Here is a 20,816-nt window from a genome sequence, read left to right on the forward strand (position 1 = left end):
TGTTTGCCAGCATGTTTCTTCCACCTCTGGAAAGACAATGAAAACAACAACTGATCCAAAAGAGCAGTAATAGGCTGTATTTTTGCGGAAAATTGTGATTTGCCAGTTAATCCAAGACTCAATATATACTAATGTGAGACAGTTTACTTGGTCCCGAATCAACAGGGGCTGGAATAACTTGCTTTGAGAAACACTACCCCACACAATAAAAGAATCTAATATGGGCCAAATAAGAACTCTTTGGGAAAAGAAGTGGAACCTTTATGCACAAGAAAAACTTAGGTGACTGATGCTGTCACTAGACCCCATACTGTACAGATTCATGTACCCAAAAACACAAAGGATCCAAATATACCATGGTTGTTTCTTGACCTGGCTACAACTGCTTTTACAATTTTCAGTGTAGATGACCTCAATTATACTATGTAACGGCGTTAAAGCCCAGGTTATGTATTAAGCTTTAGTCTGGCTACATTTTTAGATTTGTTTACATTTTTAGTTTAGATTGGACTCATCTTCACTAACTTTCAGACAAGTTTGGAACCAGTTATTGATATGGCTGGCTCTAAAGCTAATTTGTGTCCACACACAATATGGTTAATAAGTACATCCTCACTATAAGGCCCTTCCTTATTATGAACCTTTGAGTATAACGAACCCGGTCCCTGGATCCCAACTACAGTAAGTACTCTATTGTAAAATAACCAACAATTTTTATCCAGCGTCATACGTTGAGCCCAAGGGCAGAAACTAAGGAGTAGGCCCCTATCCCACCTCCCCCTGCCAAGGGCTGAAGCCGGAGCCCCAGTGCGCAGGGCTGACAGCCCGGAGCCCCAAACCCGCCACACAGGGCTGACAGCCCGGAGCCCCAACCCCACTGCTGTGCGTGGCTGACAGCGCGGAGCCCCAGCCATGCAGGGCAGACAGCTCGAAGCCCCAACCCCAGCCATGCAGGACAGACGGCCCAAAGCCCCAACCCCACTGCCGTGCGTGGCTGACAGCTCGGAGCCCCAACCCCAGCCATGTGTGGCTGCCCATGCAGGGCAGACGGGCCGGAGCCCCAGCCCCAGCCGTGCAGGGCAGACGGGCCGGAGCCCCAGCCCCAGCCGTGCAGGGCAGACGGGCCGGAGCCCCAGCCCCAGCCGTGCAGGGCAGACGGGCCGGAGCCCCAGCCCCAGCCGTGCAGGGCAGACGGGCCGGAGCCCCAGCTGTGCAGATGCCCGAAGCCCCAGCCCCAGCCCCAGCCGTGCAGGGCAGACGCCCGAAGCCCCAGCGCCAGCCATGCAGGGCAGACGCCCAAAGCCCCAGCGCCAGCCATGCAGGGCAGACGCCCGAAGCCCCAGCTGCCTGGGACTCACAGCCCAGGTCTCAGCCCCTCTGCCCATTTTTTTTTTTAATTGTCCTTTCGCTATAACGAACCCCTGGCTACAATGAACAAAAGGCTTGGATCCCAACAGGTTCGTTATAGCGAGGGTGTACTGTAATCAACTAGTAATCACAGTAGCTAACCATATTATCATTCTTGCTTGCAGTACAGGCTGACACACGTAACTTCCTGTAACAAACTGAGCAACCTTTTTTCCTTGATGTATAGAGGGCTTCTGAACACCCTTGTGTAACCAGACTGGCTAGTCATCTCAAACCTCTGTATGTTAAGAGCACCCCAGAGTGCTGCTGGTGTGGCAATGTGCTCATGTTCTCTGGGCACTCTGTCTTCAGTTCCAGCACTTTGAGACAGCTACCCAGAATGCATTTACACATATATGGTTAAGCAGAGCACTAAGAATAGACACGCAACAAATGATACAAGTTTATATTGTTTATAAAAAAACCCCAAACCTACTTTGGACAAAAGCTGAGCTGTGTTTGTTGTAATCGGGTTGGATAAGTGTTTCAAAAACTCGTTACAAAAACATGCCTGTATTTGCAGTGTAGACAGGTCCTAAGTGTCCTAAACATGTGAAGCAATTAATCTGTCCACCAAACACTAATCTCTTAGCCCTCAATAAAGTGGGGGTGTGAGGGTGGGGGAGAGAGTACTTCTTACCTTTCAAATGACCAGACATCTGGGATGAGCAAAAAGGGTACATATTTTCCTTTCACCATTCCTACTACTGTAATCAATAATTATTACTCTCATTTGAGGGATATTCCATTACAGTAGTGCCAATGACCGTGCTCTTTTACTTACTTCAGTGGGTACATACCAGCCTTAGGTCTATTACATCCTGAAGCATGAACCGAATCCTGGAGGACGTTTTTCTCTCTTTCACAATCTTCTCCATTTGATTAAAATACTGGTCCATACGGGGCTATAAAAAAAAGACACAAATGCCATCAACTCTCAGAAGAACAACGGAATGCAACTTTACCTGGGCAATCAATTTTGTCCCAGAGTAGTCTCCTGATCATTGCTGCAAGGCACTGTATGATTGATTCAGGGATCTAGATTTGCTCTGTGTGAAAATGTGCATCAGGTCATGCACACTTTCATGCATGTACTGGACTTATGTGTGTATGGCCCAAAGCATGCTTACATGATGGTAGGGGAATGACAATGGGATTCTACAGATCCCTGCCTAATTCACTGCAAACTTTCAATATATTTTGACTACATAGATAAGTTACCACATCTATATACACAACATCCTTTCAGTCAGTTACGTTCTCATTAAAAATAGTGCTATCATTTACTGACAAGAAGTGTGTTTTTTTCCCAAAAGCTCATACGTTTGGCCACACTAAAATCAATTTTCACTAGGACACTGAAGGGCACTTCTATTTATCAAGGGCTTGCCAAACTCTCAAATTTCAACCACCACCCATTTTGGAGCTAGAACTGTTATAAAAAAAGAAGTTGCAAGATTTTTTGTTAATAACCAAAAAGTTTAATTTTTTTCACTCCTCTCATTCAAAAACAGTGGAACCCTTTTCCTTCCAACTTTTTTTTAAAAAATTAACTCTTGGGCATGGGCCAATCCTGGAAAATGTCATCCTTAAAGATGAAAGTTTCAGAAAGCAATGAGTGATGGAAAACAGATACTTAAACAGGAAATTCTCCAGCAACTTTAATTGTAACTATTGCTAGCATTTCAGCTACAATGAAAATGCTTAATAAAATGTTCCCGCTATTATTAGAAAGTAAATACAAGGGGTCAAATTCAACCCTGGTGTTGTAATTCTAATGAAGTTAATGAATTTGGCAGAAAGAGTATTAACATAAATAAGCAATAAGAATAGAAAAAGCAATACACTAAGTGTTAGGGGGCTTATTCCTTCACCCACTTACTTCCCTGGTCCTTCTCGCATGAACAGAGAGCAACAATACCCGAAGTCCAAAGGCGCAAACAATTTGATGTTTATTGGGGTGAACTTCCAGCAAGCATGATTCCAGTTTCCTTCCTTAGTGTCCCTCTTCCCAGCTCTGACACCACAGAACCTTACCTGTGGCCCTGTTCCCATTCCTGCCCTTAGCTAAACATGATTCCAATTTCCCCACCCCCATTCCCTGTTCCCATTTCCCCCCCCCCCACACACACACTTCCTGATTGCCTGCAGACTATATAGTAAAACTTGAGTTCTGCTTAGCTATAGCTTAACCAATCATTCCACTAAAATTAAACCAACCAATCCCAACATGATTATTTAACCAATTATATCCCACCACCTCAATTAGTTTACACCCAGCAAAATTAACTATACAGCAGACAGAAACAATCACAGAACCAGACAGAGATCATGCAGGCAAACAATAGGGAAATGGGGACTACAGTGATAGAACAAACACAGAAATGAGGATTTCACATCCCAGCTATTGATAAGTGAGTTCTTGCCAGACAGGATGCTATCAAACGAAGTTTCCTTTTACATCTTCTAGGCACTTTCCTTTCTCTGGAGGTGATAGGCATTATCAGGACAGGACTGTATTCCTAACAGCCCAATAGCACCTTCTTTCAATGTGACTAGGTTGCAGTGTGAGGATGTGACCGTTCGCTTCCCAGCTTATGGCTGCCTCTGCTGCTTAGCCAAAGGCCTTAGCCTAAGAACAGGGCCTCAGACTGTCACAGTAGGAGAAGACTCTTACACCAGCAGACAGTGATTTTGATACTTTCTTTTATACCTCTATAACTAGCCAAGTGATAAGAATACACCTAAATTCTTAGAGTATAGGCCTTTACAGACAGGCCTGAATATCTATATCCTAACACTAAGTACAGCCTACGAGCCCGCTCCTGCTCCTAGGAAGCGAGGGTCTGTCTACACTACGATCAGAGGTGTGATTGCAGCACATGTAGACAGACATAAGCTAGCTTTACTCTAGCTGGCTTGGGCACCAATAGCAGTGAAGCCAGAGTAGAACAGGATGGTCACCTGAGCACATTACAAGGATCACTGGTGGACTTGTACTTGGGTGGCTAGCCCAGACTGCTGCAGCTTCACTGCTAATGGTACCCAAACCCAAGCCAGCAAGGTTAAAGCTAGCTCGGGTATGTTTACATGTGCTACAATCACGCCTCCAGTTGCGGTGTAGTCATACCCTTAGTGACAGAACTCTTACCGACGTCAATGGTGCAGGAGTGAAGCCTTGAGTGATGCAGCTAGTGTGTAGATACTGAGAAGGGGAGGAATTGAGGGAAAGTACAGTTACTTACCCTATAGTAATTGAGGTTGTTCAAGATGTTGTAGTCAATGTGGATTCCATGTGCATGAGACCAGATTTCTTTTAATAGCTGTGTCTGCCAGGGCCGCACATATATCCTGTGCCTCCTTGTACTCCCATAGAGGGGTCATGGCCCTCCCTCAGTTCCTTTGCAATTCAAAGCCCATTTAGCTGAGGACTCTGAAAAGCGGGGATGAAGGGTGAGTCATGGGATTCACACTGACTACAACATCTCAAAGAGCCACAGTTACTGTTTGGTAAGTAATTGTACTTTCTTCTTCTAATAAGAATATAGCAGTAGGGATATATTACCGACCACCTGACCAGGATGGTTATAGTGACTGTGAATCTAATCTCGGGGAGATTAGAGAGGCTATTCAAATTAAAAACTCAATAATAATAATGGGGGATTTCAACTATCCCCATATTGACTGAATACATGTCATCTTGGGATGGGATGCAGAGATAAAGTTTCTTGACACCTTAAATGACTGCTTCTTGGAGCAACTAGTCCTGGAACCCACAAGAGGAGAGGCAATTCTTGATTTAGGCCTAAGTGGAGCACAGGATCTGGTCCAAGAGGTGAATATAGCTGGACCCCTTGGTAATAGTGACCATAATATAATTAAATTTAATATCCCTGTGGCGGGGAAAACACCACAGCCGCCCAACACTGTAGCATTTAATTTCAGAAAGGGGGACTAAACAAAAATAAGGAGGTTAGTGAAACAGAAATTAAAGGGTACGGCGCCAAAAGTGAAATCCCTGAAAGCTGCATGGAAACTCTTTAAAGACACCATAATAGAGGCTCAACTTAAATGTAAACCCCAAATTAAAAAACATAGTAAGTGAACCAAAAAAGTGCCACCGTGGCTGAACAACAAAGTAAAAGAAGCAGTGAGAGGCAAAAAGGCATCCTTTTAAAAAGTGAGGAAAATAGAAAGGAGCATAAACTCTGGCAGATGAGGCGTAAAAATATCATTAGGACTGCCAAAAATGAATTTGAAGAACAACGAGCCAAAGACTCCAAAAGTAACAGCAAATTTTTTGTTAAGTACATCAGAAGCAGGAAGCTGCTAAACAACCAGTGGGGTCCCTGGACGATGGAGACGCTAAAGGAGCACTCAAAGGAGATAGGGCCATTGCAGTCCTGGTGACTAATCACTGTTTAGTTTATCTATTTGTTCTGGTGACAAATCAGTGTTTAGTTTATCAATTTGTTCCAAAACCTCCTCTAATGACACCTCAATCTGGGGCAGTTCCTCAGATTTGTCACCTAAAAAGAATGGCTCAGGTTTGGGAATCTCCCTCACATCCTCAGCCATGAAGACCGATGCAAAGAATTAATTTAGTTTCTCCGCAATGGCCTTATCTCCTCTGAGTGCTCCTTTAGCATCTCGATCGTCCAGTGGCCCCACTGGTTGTTTAGCAGCTTCCTGCTTCCGATCTACTTAACAAAAAAAGATTTGCTGTTACTTCTGAAGTCTTTGGATCGTTGTTCTTCAAATTCATTTTTGGCCGTCCTAATGATATTTTTACACCTCATCTGCCAGAGTTTATGCTCCTTTCTATTTTCCTCATTTTTTAAAAGGACGCCTTTTTGCCTCTCACTGCTTCTTTTACTTTGTTTTTCAGCCACGGTGGCACTTTTTTGGTTCACTTACTATGTTTTTTAATTTGGGATATACATTTAAGTTGAGCCTCTATTATGGTGTCTTTAAAAAGTTTCCACGCAGCTTTCAGGGATTTCACTTTTGGCGCCGTACCCTTTAATTTCTGTTTCACTAATCTCCTTATTTTTGTTTAGTCTCCCTTTCTGAAATTAAATGCTACAGTGTTGGGCTGCTGTGGTGTTTTCTCCACCACAGGGATATTAAATTTAATTATATTATGGTCACTATTACCAAGGGGTCCAGCTATATTCACCTCTTGGACCAGATCCTGTGCTCCACTTAGGCCTAAATCAAGAATTGCCTCTCCTCTTGTGGGTTCCAGGACTAGCTGCTCCAAGAAGCAGTCATTTAAGGTGTCAAGAAACTTTATCTCTGCATCCCATCCCAAGATGACATGTATTCAGTCAATATGGAGATAGCTGAAATCCCCATTATTATTATAGAATTTTTAATCCGAATAGCCTCTCTAATCTCCCCGAGCATTTCACAGTCACTATAACCATCCTGGTCAGGTGGTCGGTAATATATCCCTACTGCTATATTCTTATTATTAGAGCATGGAATTACTATCCACAGAGATTCTATGGTACAGTTTGATTGATTTAAGATTTTTACTTCATTTGATTCATTTCTTTCACATATAGTGCCACTCCCGCACCAGCATGACCTATTCTGTTCTTCCGATATATTTTGTACCCTGGTATTACTGTGTCCCATTGATTATCCTCATTCCGCCACGTTTCAATATCCTCATTTAATATGAGGCACTCTAGTTCACCCATCTTATTATTTAGACTCCTAGCATTGGTATATAAGCACTTCCCATCCCTCCTGAATCAGCTCCCCCTTTCCCAAAAGTCTCCCCAGTTCCTAATAAATCTAAACCCCTCCTCACTACACCATCATCTTATCCACGCACTGAGACCTTGCAGTTCTGCCTGTCTAACTGGGCCTGCGTGTGGAACTGGAAGAATTTCAGAGACTATTACCATGGAGGTCCTGAACTTCAATCTCTTATCTAGCAGCCTAAATTAGGTCTTCAGGACCTCTCTCCTATCCTTTCCTATATCTCTGGTATCAACATGTACCATGACCACCGGCTCCCCCACAGCACTACACATAAGTGTATCTAGATGTCTTGAGACATCCGCAACCTTCACACCAGGCAGGCAAGTCACCATGCGGTTCTCCCGGTCATCGCAAACCCAGCTCTCTATGTTTCTAATGATCGAATCGCCATTACTAATACCTGTCTCTTCCTAATAACTGGACTTCCCTCCCTGGGAGAGGTATCCTCAGTGTGAGAGGATACCACAACATGATCTGGAAGAAGGGTCTCAACTATGGGATCGTTTCCCTCTGCCCCAGTTGGATGTTCTCCTTCCATGAGATTTCCATCCTCCTCAAGAGCACAGAGGCTGTCAGACCAGAGGTGGGACTGTTTTATTGTGTTCTGGAAAGTCTCTGTCTTCCTTAGCTCCTCCAGTTCAGTCACTCTGGTCACCAAAGCCCGTACATGGTCTCTGAGGGCCAGGAGCTCCTTGCACCAAATGCACCCATAGGGCAGGTAATCATACATGCTGCATTGAGTGCAATAAATTGGATAGCCCCCACTCTGTTGCTGGACTTCTCTTTTAACTCCTGAAGCTCGTTCCTTTGTTGTTCTTTGGTTTTTTACCCAGGTATTTTTGGCTTTAACTTTAAAGAATGTTAAGTGTATCTAGCCCCCCTCACACTCCTCCCTCTCAAAACTCCCGTTAGCCACTCCTGTTCGCTAGCTCCTCTGGTAGCTTAGGAGCAGGCTTTTTAAAGCCTGGGTCTCCCTGAGCAGCCCTGGCCCTGGTTAAGGCTTGATGGGTGCTAAAGGGCTTAGAGATCAAAGCCTCGTTAAGAAGCTCTCAGCCTTGCCTAGCAGGCCACTAGGCTCAGCCCACGGTCCCCCAAACAATCCATCGAGGGATCATTGTAAGGATCAGGATTGGTTTCCATTGTGATCCCTGCAATCCACCAAGCTGCAAGGAAACTCCCTTCTAAGAGCAGCTGAAAACAATTAGCTCAGTTTCCAGAGTTGTGTCTGATTGAGATCTGGCAGGCAAATCTGAATACGTCTTCATCCCTTGCCTGGCTTGTGTGAAATAAGCAGATGGTTAATGCCAATGGGATTGAGTTAATCTAACGTTTAATGCAGTAAACTACACTTACATCTACTGGAAAAATAGGGGAAGGACAATGTAGCAGTGCAGTGTGAAACATCTGCCTCAGGGGGGAGGGATAGCTCAGTGGTTTGAGCATTGGCCTGATAAACCCAGGGTTGTGAGTTCAATCCTTGAGGGGGCCATTTAGGGATCAGGGGCTAAAATCGGGGATTGGTCCTGCTTCGAGCAGGGGGTTGGACTAGATGACCTCCAGAGGTCCCTTCCAACCCTGATATTCTATGATCACACTACAGGTTGTGATCACAACACAACATAACACAAGGTGAATTTTCAGAGAAGACAATACAATCAGAAGACTTGTCTAAGCTTGGTTTCAGAGTAACAGCCATGTTAGTCTGTATTCGCAGGAAGAAAAGGAATACTTGTGGCACCTTAGAGACTAACAAATTTATCTGAGCATAAGCTTTCGTGAGCTACAGCCGATGAAGTGCGCTGTAGCTCACGAAAGCTTATGCTCAAATAAATTTGTTAGTCTCTAAGGTGCCACAAATGCTCCTTTTCTTTTTGTCTAAGCCTGTGATTGCTTTGATAATGAGGAAGTTTAGGTCAGTCAATGTGCCTTGCAGATGTTACCATGAACAATTCATTTGAAGATGTATTTCCATATGTAACAGAATCCCCAAGGAGCAAAGAAACTGGAATACATTTTAAGGCTTTGGGGACTGCGGTTGACAGATTAAGATTCCATGTGTAAAAGGAAGATATTATGTATGTCAAATACTTTTTAGGTTGTGTAGCTGGGTGAATTACTTGGAAACAGCTAAACAGCAAAAGGAATTAAAATATTTCAGCTAGTGCTTAATGTAGCCAACAGTACATAATATATTGGAAAGGGGTGGGAAGGCAATGTGACAGGGTGGGGATGAAACATTCTCAGCATCTGATTTAATAGAACATGACAGAAATTCCTAGAGAAAACAACGGCAACGGAAAGCACTGAGCCCCCACTTTTGTATCCCCGTTCAGCCACTGTCACTCAGTCCTTTCTTTACCTTTGCTTTCTCAAAGTCCAAGTCCTTGCCGATGGTGGTGAGCAGGCGGCAAAGGCACTCCAGGGATTCTTCATCATGGTTCTTAAGCAGCTTCACCACACAGTCATGCATGATGGCCTCTGTCAGCATTTTAAGTTTGAAGAGTTCACCAATGAATTTGATGTTTCCGATGGATCTCCGTCGAGCCTTGTCCTTGGCCTCCTCCAGCTCCTCATGGAGTCGTGTCTTCTCCTCTTGCTGTAGAACAGAAAGGGGAATTCTAGAAAGCATGCAAATGGAAACCACACAGTAGCACATGCTTCTGAAAAGCTAGAGTTACTGCTGTTCACATTCCCAACCTCTTACTCCCCAAACTATGAAACATATAATCATGAGGGCTTCAGTTAATGCAAATAGCTTTTTTATTAAACCCAACCACAGCAACATAGGAAATCAAAATTTTCCAAAACATCCACAGCAGTCGTATGATTTAGTTGGGGATTGGTCCTGCTTTGAGCAGGGGGTTGGACTAGATGACCTCCTGAGGTCCCTTCCAACCCTGATAGTCTATGATTCTATGATTCAGTCCTTCAAGATTGCCCTGGCTGGGATGATTTAGTTGGGGTTGGTCCTGCTTTGAGCAGGGGGTTGGACTAGATGACCTCCTGAGGTCTCTTTCAGTCTTCTATGATTGGACTATCAAAGATCACTGAGATTTTATGAAGAAACTCACAGTGGTAGAAGCTTCGAGCTCTTTTTGTTTCTTCTCAAAGACATCATCATCGGCTTTGTCTTTTTCAAATTCCTTCTGGCAACGATTCAGTAGCAACTTGCGGAAATTTACTGTGCTCCCAGGCTTGTCTGCCATAGGTACTTTCAGCTGTATCCAGTGGAAGAAAAACACAGGGAAAAGCACAATTAAACCTTGCCATACAAAGGATCTGATCTATGCACTCTCAGTTACATTTTATTACATATTTTATAAACAGTAATAGCAGAGCTTGCAAGGCTACTACAGTTAAGCATCTTGCCAGTGTTTTCATTAGACAACAAAATTCAGATATGAAAATTTTCTCCATACTAAACCTTGTCTGACAACATCTTAGCCTAGAAGTAGATTATGGTTTCCCTACAAAGAATCCTATTTATGATTCATGATTTTTTAAAATAAGAACATTTTAAAATACAGATTTGTATTATGCGTTTCAGATTCCAGAGCTATGCCACAACAATATATATTATTGTTAATAAACATTCACAGAGCACTCTGTATGTATCGCCTATGTAACAGTACGTACACCGTAGCTAAATCTTATCAGGTCCATGATTTGCAGGGTTCATTTCAGAAATGTGCCACTCTGGGGCAGTGCTCTACCAATGACAAAAACAGGGATCAACACTTGGAAAAATAAGGGTCATTCCCCAAATTTTACAGGTAAATGTTTCTTACCTTAAGATTGGTGATTCGGCCCTCCCCTATCTCGCCTGAAACTTTCTGATGCCTGAAATGGCTTTTCTGGAGGCAGTGCTTCTTGTCTGTGAGTGACAAGAGGTGCTATTTCTGGTAGGATTAGTTTTCTCCATCACTACCTCTCCTTCTCTGTTTTCCCTCCTCTTCTCTACTTCTACCCCTCTTTTCTCCACCCTCAATCTCCATTTTTCCTTTCTGCATTTTTAAAGTACCTATTGTGTTAGATACTGTAACAGGTCTAATGACTGACACTAGTAGGGTGACTGATGTCTAACATAAGGAAAATCTCACTTTTACTGCCAATAGCATGGCCAGCAATCCTCGACTGTATTGTTTGTCATGGTGCACCATTAGGATAAAAATCACTCAAGTTCTATGTAGAATTGGAATTGTGTGGCCAGGGCACAATCCTGTGGCCTGAAATGAACTCTGGATCTGATGAGGTCAATTCCAAAAAGGCATTAAATTCTATCATAAATCAGTAATAGTTCTTTAATCTGCATGTCCATTTCAAGATGGCATTTGCACCATTCTGTTACTGAATCACTACTGGAGTGGTTATGAAGTATCACATTGATGAACTGTGTACCTGTTTTCATGAGAGTCACTGCAGTAATGAGTCAGGATACCTACTTTTTAGTTTAAAATGTGCCTCGATACAGATTTACACGATACACATCAAAGCCTTCTCTCTATCAAATAAATAAATAGCTTTAAAAAGTTTGTGTAAATATGCTTTTACATAATACATCATAAACACTGCAAAAAGCCACTATAAGTGTAATTGAGAACACAGTTGGGATTACAAAACCATGAGGCTCAAGATAAAAAAAGTGGATTGATTGTCAGAGCCCAGGGTCAGTTTGTGGGGCTGGAATGTAGAAATTGCCTCAGCTTTCTACTCGCAAACTGAACAAATTTGCTCTGGAAATCAGTGACACAACTTGAATCTGGAATCCTGTTTTTATGGAGCTACTTTTAGGACTGAACTGCAATTTAATCACCAAATTTTCAAAGGTGCTCAGCACCCAATAGCTACAAATCTGGACCTCAGTTTAACATCACTCCTAGTCAATTTCACTCTGGGTTTTCTGGGTGCATGTGTGGCCAATATATACATGTAAACACAATTTTGTAATATAAGATTTTCTCAGCTACACTAAGAAGTTCAATAACAAATACTAAAGGGTATAATTCTGCCCTGGATGTGTTTACATAATTCCCATTTTAGTCCATGGGAATGATGTCCAGCAAGGGGAGAACTTACCCACAGGAAACTCCTGTTTGACTTTTGCCACTCTTACCGTTACGAGACATCTACACATATTTGCATAAGCCACAGAGAAGCTGGGCTCATCGATGGCTTTCTCAAAGACCAGGTCAATGACTCCTTTTAGCCTCTCTTCTGTGTCTACAGTCAGGTCTGTTACTTGCTTCATTAGCTGATTGAACATCTGTGGTGTCAATTTGTTTAAGATACTTCGTACCTTGCGGAACAGCTCCTAAACATGTCAGTAAAAACAACAATAAGTGCAGAGCACAAACACAGCAAGATTATAGAAGGTGATCTGAATAATGAACTGGTATGCATTTTAAAGGTGAACAGAAAGACTTTTAAAAGGAGTTTTTAAGATGCCAAGTCACTAACAGAATGTATGTCCAGAACTGATCAGACATACATACAGTGAAACCCCCAGACAAGTCCTTAAACACAGTCCTATCTACTCCGCATCAAAATTGTATTAATTATTACTCACAAACAGAGGTTTCCTATTATTGGAATTGCAATCTGCAGTGCTTTGAAACTATGAGTGATTTTCACTGTACTTGACAATTAATAGAATTTCACTATATCCCCCTTCCAGTGGAGGCAGGCTCCACTGTACATTTTATAACAAAACACTTGAAAATCAGTGCTGCCGCCACTTACCCACAAGATGGATTTTGTGGATCTCTCCTGTAACAGTTGATAACTTCACCTATATCTAAAGGACCAGGAAGTACAGGAACATGCACCTCTCTCAGTTTTCTAAGGTAAAAAGCTTTTCAGTTCACTTTTAATATTAACTCATCTATGGATTAACAGCAATAGAAGAAGAGGGGCAACCCTTTCTAAAGTATCTATGTGATTCAGAAGTAACATAGGCAGTTAGGAACCAAAGTCTCATTGACTTTTAGTGACACAGGCTCCTAAATGCCTAAGTCACTTTTGAAAATAGGACTTGGGCACTTGAAATTTTTTTATCTGGAATAACTTCAGAAGCAGTCATTTATGTTCTATAGTTAAGTTTAACTTGAAGAAGCTTTGTTTTTTTCATCAATAGAGGTAACAAGCTTTTACTATATTTACTCTAAGACAGATAATTTTATATTCATTTGGTCAAGCTTGTATTTGGCAACTGGAACAAAATTCCACTGTACTCCAAAAATATTCCGCTGTGGTTATCCCATGAAAGAGCATGAAAGAGCGGAGGGAGAGAAACCTACAGAGAAAGTCTGAGATACAGCAGTGTGGGCATGGGTGGGTCTTTGCAAAAGGGAAATCTACAGAAGAATCTTAGTGCCGCTCAGGCTCAGTACAGAAATACATTCTACAATGGGATGAAAAGGAAGTTCTGTGCTGCACTGAAAGTTGGAGGTTGTTTGTTTTTAAAGGGAAGGCAGAAATATTCAAGTAAAATAGTTGCATAAAAATAATCTTGGTAGAGAGGTAGTAGGTTGTCTGGTATTCCCTGTCTTCACTCTCTTTATATATGAAGTGACCCAATTTTAACTCTGAATAAGAGTAAAAACAAAAAAATAAAGTCAGATCAGAACTGTGACTCAAACTGGACAGCAGTGCTGCTAGGGTTATTGTCCAGACAAGACTATCACAGCAGCAAGAAGAAACTACCATCTTTCCAGTGTTAATAGAATGAAATGTTAGTGTCTATTGAGGATTCAATTAACTGTGTGTAAGACCACTCCAGAAGTTCACTGGCATTCACAAAGTGTGTTGAGACTGTTCTCACCTGGGTTTTTATATTTTCTGGGTCCTCAGCCTGGCTGTCTCTTTTCAGGCTTGGCTTCCAGGCATTTTCTGCTTTTTTCAGGTGGACATCTTCTTTCACACATACAGTGATGATCTTCCTGGGCTCCCTCCTCTGGCTTTGCTGTGATCTTCTTGGTCCAACATTCAACAACTAGGACAAAAAAATTCCTTATTATATCCCCTTTAATACTCACGGCTCACAATACATGCTCCAGTACTCAAGTAATAGCTGTGGGTGACAAAACAATCAATCAGCAGTTCACCCTGCTACTGTTATGAATTCCTCTCAGACAATAAACTGGTCTAGCTTCCAGCTTGGTATCTGCACAATGCAGATTAAAGGGACAAATAGAAGACACTCTTCCCTCTGTCAGCCATCATCACAACTGAAATAGGATGGCTGCTACCTATCAATCAGAACCTCTTCAATCCCACCACACTGCTTAAGCTCTGTGGAACTGATTCCCAGCCCTGGTCTACACTACGAGTTTAGGTCGAATTTAGCAGCGTTAGATCGATTTAACCCTGCACCCACCCACACAACAAAGCCATTTTTGTCTACTTAATGGGCTCTTAAAATTGATTTCTGTACTCCTCCCCGTCGAGGGGATTATGCTGAAATCGACATAGCCAGGTCGAATTTGGGGTAGTGGGGATGCAATTAGACGGTTATTGGCCTATGGGAGCTATCCCAGAGTGCTCCATTGTGACCACTCTGGACAGCACTCTCAACTCGGATGCACTGGCCAGGTAGACAGGAAAAGCCCAGCAAACTTTTGAATTTCATTTCCTGTTTGGCCACCGTGGCAAGCTGATCAGCACAAGTGACTGTGCAGATATCATCAGCAGAGGTGACCATGGAGTCACAGAATCGCAAAAGAATCATAGAATCATAGAATATCAGGGTTGGAAGGGACCTCAGGAGGTCATCTAGTCCAACCCCCTGCTCAAAGCAGGACCAATCCCCAATTAAATCATCCCAGCCAGGGCTTTGTCAAGCCTGACCTTAAAAACTTCTAAGGAAGGAGATTCTACCACCTCCCTAGGTAACGCATTCCAGTGTTTCACCACCCTCCTAGTGAAAAAGTTTTTCCTAATATCCAACCTAAACCTCCCCCACTGCAACTTGAGACCATTACTCCTTGTCCTGTCATCTTCTACCACTGAGAATAGTCTAGAACCATCCTCTTTGGAACCACCTCTCAGGTAGTTGAAAGCAGCTATCAAATCCCCCCTCATTCTTCTCTTCTGCAGACTAAACAATCCCAGTTCCCTCAGCCTCTCCTCATAAGTCATGTGTTCCAGACCCCTAATCATTTTTGTTGCCCTTCGCTGGACTCTCTCCAATTTCTCCACATCCTTCTTGTAGTGTGGGGCCCAAAACTGGACACAGTACTCCAGATGAGGCCTCACCAATGTCGAATAGAGGGGAACGATCACGTCCCTCGATCTGCTCGCTATGCCCCTACTTATACATCCCAAAATGCCATTGGCCTTCTTGGCAACAAGGGCACACTGCTGACTCATATCCAGCTTCTCGTCCACTGTAACCCCTAGGTCCTTTTCCGCAGAACTGCTGCCTAGCCATTCGGTCCCTAGTCTGTAGCTGTGCATTGGGTTCTTCCGTCCTAAGTGCAGGACCCTGCATTTATCCTTATTGAACCTCATCAGGTTTCTTTTGGCCCAATCCTCCAATTTGTCTAGGTCCCTCTGTATCCTATCCCTACCCTCCAGCGTATCTACCTCTCTTCCCAGTTTAGTGTCATCTGCAAACTTGCTGAGGGTGCAGTCCATGCCATCCTCCAGATCATTAATGAAGATATTGAACAAAACCGGCCCCAGGACCGACCCCTGGGGCACTCGGCTTGATACTGGCTGCCAACTAGACATGGAGCCATTGATCACTACCCGTTGAGCCCGACAATCTAGCCAACTTTCTACCCACCTTATAGTACATTCATGCAGCCCATACTTCTTTAACTTGCTGACAAGAATACTGTGGGAGACAGTCAAAAGCTTTGCTGAAGTCAAGAAACAATACATCCACTGCGTTCCCTTCATCCACAGAATCAGTAATCTCATCATAGAAGGCGATTAGATTAGTCAGGCATGACCTTCCCTTGGTGAATCCATGCTGACTGTTCCTGATCACTTTACTCTCGTCTAAGTGCTTCAGGATTGATTCCTTGAGGACCTGCTCCATGATTTTTCCGGGGACTGAGGTGAGGCTGACCGGCCTGTAGTTCCCAGGATCCTCCTTCTTCCCTTTTTTAAAGATTGGCACTACATTAGCCTTTTTCCAGAGCTGTATGGAGAGACGAATCCGTGCTATCAGAACTCCGTTCCAAAAGACGAAATGCCAAAATATTTGCAAAAATCTCCAAGGGCATGAAGGACAGAGGCTATAACAGGGACCCGCAGCAGTGCCGCGTGAAACTTAGGGAGCTCAGGCAAGCCTAACAAAAAAACAAAGAGGCAAACGCCCACACGGGGTCAGAGCCCCAGACATGCCGCTTCTATGATGAGCTGCATGCAATTCTAGGGGGTGCCCCTACAACTACCCCACACCTGTACATGGACTCCCCTGCAAGGGAGTCTCACGCAATAAGGATGAGGATTCTGGGGACGAGGAAGATGATGAGGAGGGGGAGGCTGAAGATAGCACATACCAGGCAAGTGGAGGAGCCGTTCTCCCAGACAGCCAGAAACTGTTTATCACCCTGGAGCCAATACCCTCCCAACCCAGGCTCCCAGACCTTGAAGGCGGAGAAGGCACCTCTGGTGAGTGTACCTTTGTAAATATAATACATGGTTTAAAAGCAAGCGTGTTTAATGATTAATTTGCCCTGAAGACTTGGGATTCATTCGCAGCCAATACAGCTACTGGAAAAGTCTGTTAACATGTCTGGGGATGGAGCGGAAATCCTCCAAGGACATCTCAATGAAGCTCTCCTGGAGGTACTCCCAAAGCCTTTGCAAAAGGTTTCTGGGGAGGGCAGCCTTATTGTGTCCTCCATGGTAGGACACTTTACCACGCCAGGCCAGTAGCACATAGTCTGGAATCACTGCATAAGAAAGCATGGCACCATGCGGTCCCGGTGTTTGCTGGCATTCAAGCAACATCCATTCTTTATCTCTCTGTGTTATCCTCAGGAGACTGATATTATTCATGGTCACCTGGTTGAAATAGGGGAATTTTATTAAGGGGACATTCAGAGATGGCCGTTCCTGCTGGGCTGTTTGCCTGTGGCTGAAAAGAAATCATCCCCGCTGTTAGCCATGCAGTGGGGCAAGGGGTGAAGCTATCATCCCAGAGAATTGGGTACGGGGGGGGGTATAGTTGGGTTTGTGCTGCACGTTAACCTGAAAACATCAGCCCCTCCTTTTAAATGGCCAATGTGTCTTTTTCAATTTTACTCTCCCTTTTTTCCCTCCAAATTGATTCCCGACTGACCGGTAGCTGTTTGGTGTTGCAAGCTTCCAGAGGGCTATCGCCACTTGCTTGTGAACTGTGAGGGCTGCTCTCATCTTGGTATTCTTGCACTTCAGGGCAGGGGAAAGCAAGTCACAAAGTTCCATGAAAGTTCCCTTACGCACGTGAAAGTTTCGCAGCCACTGGGAATCATCCCAGACCTGCAACGCAATGCAGTCCCACCAGTCTGTGCTTGTTTCCCGGGCCCAGAATCAGCGTTCCATGGCATGAGCCTGCCCCATTGTCACTAGGATGGCCAAATTGCCGGGGCCCGTGCTTTGAGAGAAGTCTGTGTCCATGTCCTCATCACTCTTGTCACCACGTTGCCATCACCTCCCTCGCCTGCTTTTGCAGGTTCTGGTTCTGCATATACTGCATGATAATGCGCGAGGTGTTTACAATGTTCATAACTGCTGCGGTGATTTGAGCGGGCTCCATGCTTGCCGTGGTATGGCGTCTGCAGGAGAGCCGAGTTGCAGGGGAAGCGGTGGTTGGATGACCAGTTTTGAAGACCTACCGCACTGTCTGCTGCCAGGACACAACAGCTGAGTGGGCTGCACGCTTGGCGTGGTATGGCGAGACAAGAGCAGCCGAGCAGAGTTGCAGCGGAAGCGGTGGATGATGACGGTCATATGGAGGACCTGTGAGGTGGATTCATAGCACAAGGAGAGCAGAGTGGCAGCGGAAGTGGTCGTTCGATGATGATGGTTTGCAGCCCTACTGCACCATCTGCTGAAAGCAGTATGGCACCAGCACGGAAAAAAAGGTGCAAAATGATTGTCTGCCGTTGCTTTCACAGAGGGAGGGGCGACTGATGACATGTACCCAAAACCACCCTCGACAATGTTTTTGCCCCATCAGGTATTGGGAGCTCAACCCAGAATTCCAATGGGCGGCGGAGACTGCGGGAACTGTGGGATAGCTACCCACAGTGCAACGCTCTGAAAGTCGACACTAGCCTCGGTACTGTGGACGCACTCCACCGACTTAATGTGCTTAGTGGGGACACACACAATCGACCGTATAAAATCGCTTTCTAAAAAATCGACTTCTATAAATTCCACCTAATTTCGTAGTGTAGACATACCCCCAGTGTCCAACGGGAAGTTTTGAAAAATAGAGACTATTAAGATAGGAGGTCACAGTAAAAGCATGTTTTAGGACTAAGCAGAATCTTCCTATTTTAAACATGTAAGCTCAGGCTAGTAAATTATGTTTTTGGTAAAACTGCTAGCCTATTACTGACTTTTCAACTGAATTTGGTTTTAAACAACAAAGCTATTTTTGAGTTGCACATAGAAAGGAGGGTCAATTCCCCTGAGGCTGAGTAATTCAAAACTGGTATGATTCAAATTTTCTCTAAACTTCACTGCTGGAGGAATGTAAATTTTTCTTTTGAATGATGGCACTTACCACCTCCCACAAAGTACACAGAGTGGGACAGTTTAGCCCATTCAAAACCACACATGAACAATGCTGATGGTACAGTAGAGAAAGATCATTTGTATTGGCAAAAGGGTATAACACACACGCCGCACCAGAGTAATCTTTGGTCTCTGGTTTAAATACTAAATGTACTGAATAGTGCACTAACTCGTATATCTCTGAGTGTACTTGATAGCAACGCCTGATTACTCAATATTAAGTTACATGTTTGTCAACAAACAGTCCTTTAACGCTTGTTAACAAAACATATTTGACATCTTTTTTGTGCTGTACACAACTTTTACACACAATTTTGGACACTTCAAAAGCCAGTCTCTGTTTGACTAAGCGATTAATCCACATTGTTGAAGCAAAATCATCTGAGATATTCAAACGGCTAAACTGATTACATGAAAAAAATGCTTGTGGGCTGATGCCCTGCATGCCAAGTTTCAGCCTAAAACACATTTTTGCCAGAGTTAGACAACCCCTGAGTATAGGTGCTTATAATAGGAATGTTAAACATTTCACTTTGACAGCATAAATGCTTGCTGCTGATAAAAGAACATCACAATATACTAATGGTCACTACTGGAGTTTAGTTTGGCTTTCATTAAGTGATAATGCCAATGGAATGAAATGTTGTCACAGGATAATGATCTCAAGCACTTACATGCTTCATAAGCCATGACAAAACACTGAAAAGAGTTATGTGGTAAAGAGGGTTTGTGTACCAACCTACTAGCCTTTCACGTATGAAGACGCTTTCAAATCTAATTGCAGGACACGTATAAACAAATCTAACAGTCTCATCCTAGTTCCCATTTGTGCACACCATAAAAGCCACATAATTGCACAAGTAAATCCATATCACTGACAAGATTAGCAGATCCGTACTACAGTGTATTGGCAGACAACTGTGTGGAAATTTATACAGCACTTGCTTGCACTATGCCTTGTTGAAATCCATGCCATCAGTCACTTCAGTTCCATGACTACTCACCATTTTCATTCAAAACATGCTCGCTCTGGTTTGATGCTGGTGTGATATAACAAAATCTGCTTGGAGCCCAATCAGTTTATAACCAATATTACAAAGTACCTATTCCAGGCTCTAAGTGCCTTTGCAAATGTACAACCACATAAGACAGAAACTTTCCTTCATACTAAAACCAGAAAACAGCCACCCACACACAAAATCAAACCCAAACACTATCTGCTTCAGCCATAAACACCAGCCCATATCATGCCTCATTCTTTTGAAAAAACTAAGGCTTGGTCTACACGCGGTATAACTACGCTGCTCAGGGGTGTGGATTTTATGTCAGTACAACTTCGTCACTCAGGAGTGTAGAAAATCCATACCCTTGAGCGACGGAGTTCTAAATCCCTGGCCCCTGGAGTAGACAGCGCTATGTTGATGAGAGGACTTCTCCTGTCGACACAGCTACTGCCTCTCAGGGAGGTGGAGTACCTTCCCTGTTGGCGTAGGTAGCATCTTCAGTAAGCACTACAGTGGCTCTGCTGCAGCACTGTAAATGTAGAAAAGCCTTAAGTAAAGAAAACAGTTTGCAGAGTGCCCTGAAAGTAAACAGATTTGGGCCTCTTCCTAAACTGAGGGCCCTTCATGGAAAACAGCTTGCCAGAAGCCCCCTCTCTTTTACACCAACTGGGTTCCAGCTTGAGGGACCCTTCATTAACTGCAGCTGTGCCAGTAAAGCATGGGGAGAGAGGTATCAAATAGGCAAGTACCAAAACATTTAGGGTTTATAGACACCTACAGTAACTCCTCGCTTAATGTAGTTATGTTCCTGAAAAATGCTACATTAAGCAAAACAATGTTAAGCAAATCCAATTTCCCCATAAGAATTAATGTAAATAGGAGGGGTTAGGTTCC

General features: G+C 43.7%; 1 protein-coding gene across 21 annotated transcripts in view; it reads right to left on the reverse strand.

Moving 5' to 3' along the window:
* LOC142000734 (eukaryotic translation initiation factor 4 gamma 3-like) overlaps positions 1–20,816 on the reverse strand; it is a 235,551-nt gene that overhangs the window by 87,009 nt on the left and 127,726 nt on the right. For all 21 annotated transcript variants that reach the window (XM_074975238.1, XM_074975227.1, XM_074975226.1 and 18 more), the window contains 5 exons: positions 14,003–14,173; positions 12,296–12,493; positions 10,254–10,400; positions 9,542–9,778; positions 2,208–2,312 (listed from right to left, as the gene is read on the reverse strand). In XM_074975238.1, coding sequence (XP_074831339.1) covers positions 2,208–2,312; positions 9,542–9,778; positions 10,254–10,400; positions 12,296–12,493; positions 14,003–14,173 — 858 coding nt within the window. The remainder of the gene's footprint in view (positions 1–2,207; positions 2,313–9,541; positions 9,779–10,253; positions 10,401–12,295; positions 12,494–14,002; positions 14,174–20,816) is intronic.

The sequence above is a fragment of the Natator depressus genome, chromosome 18 (assembly GCF_965152275.1).
Source record: "Natator depressus isolate rNatDep1 chromosome 18, rNatDep2.hap1, whole genome shotgun sequence".
NCBI classification, from domain to species: domain Eukaryota; kingdom Metazoa; phylum Chordata; order Testudines; family Cheloniidae; genus Natator; species Natator depressus.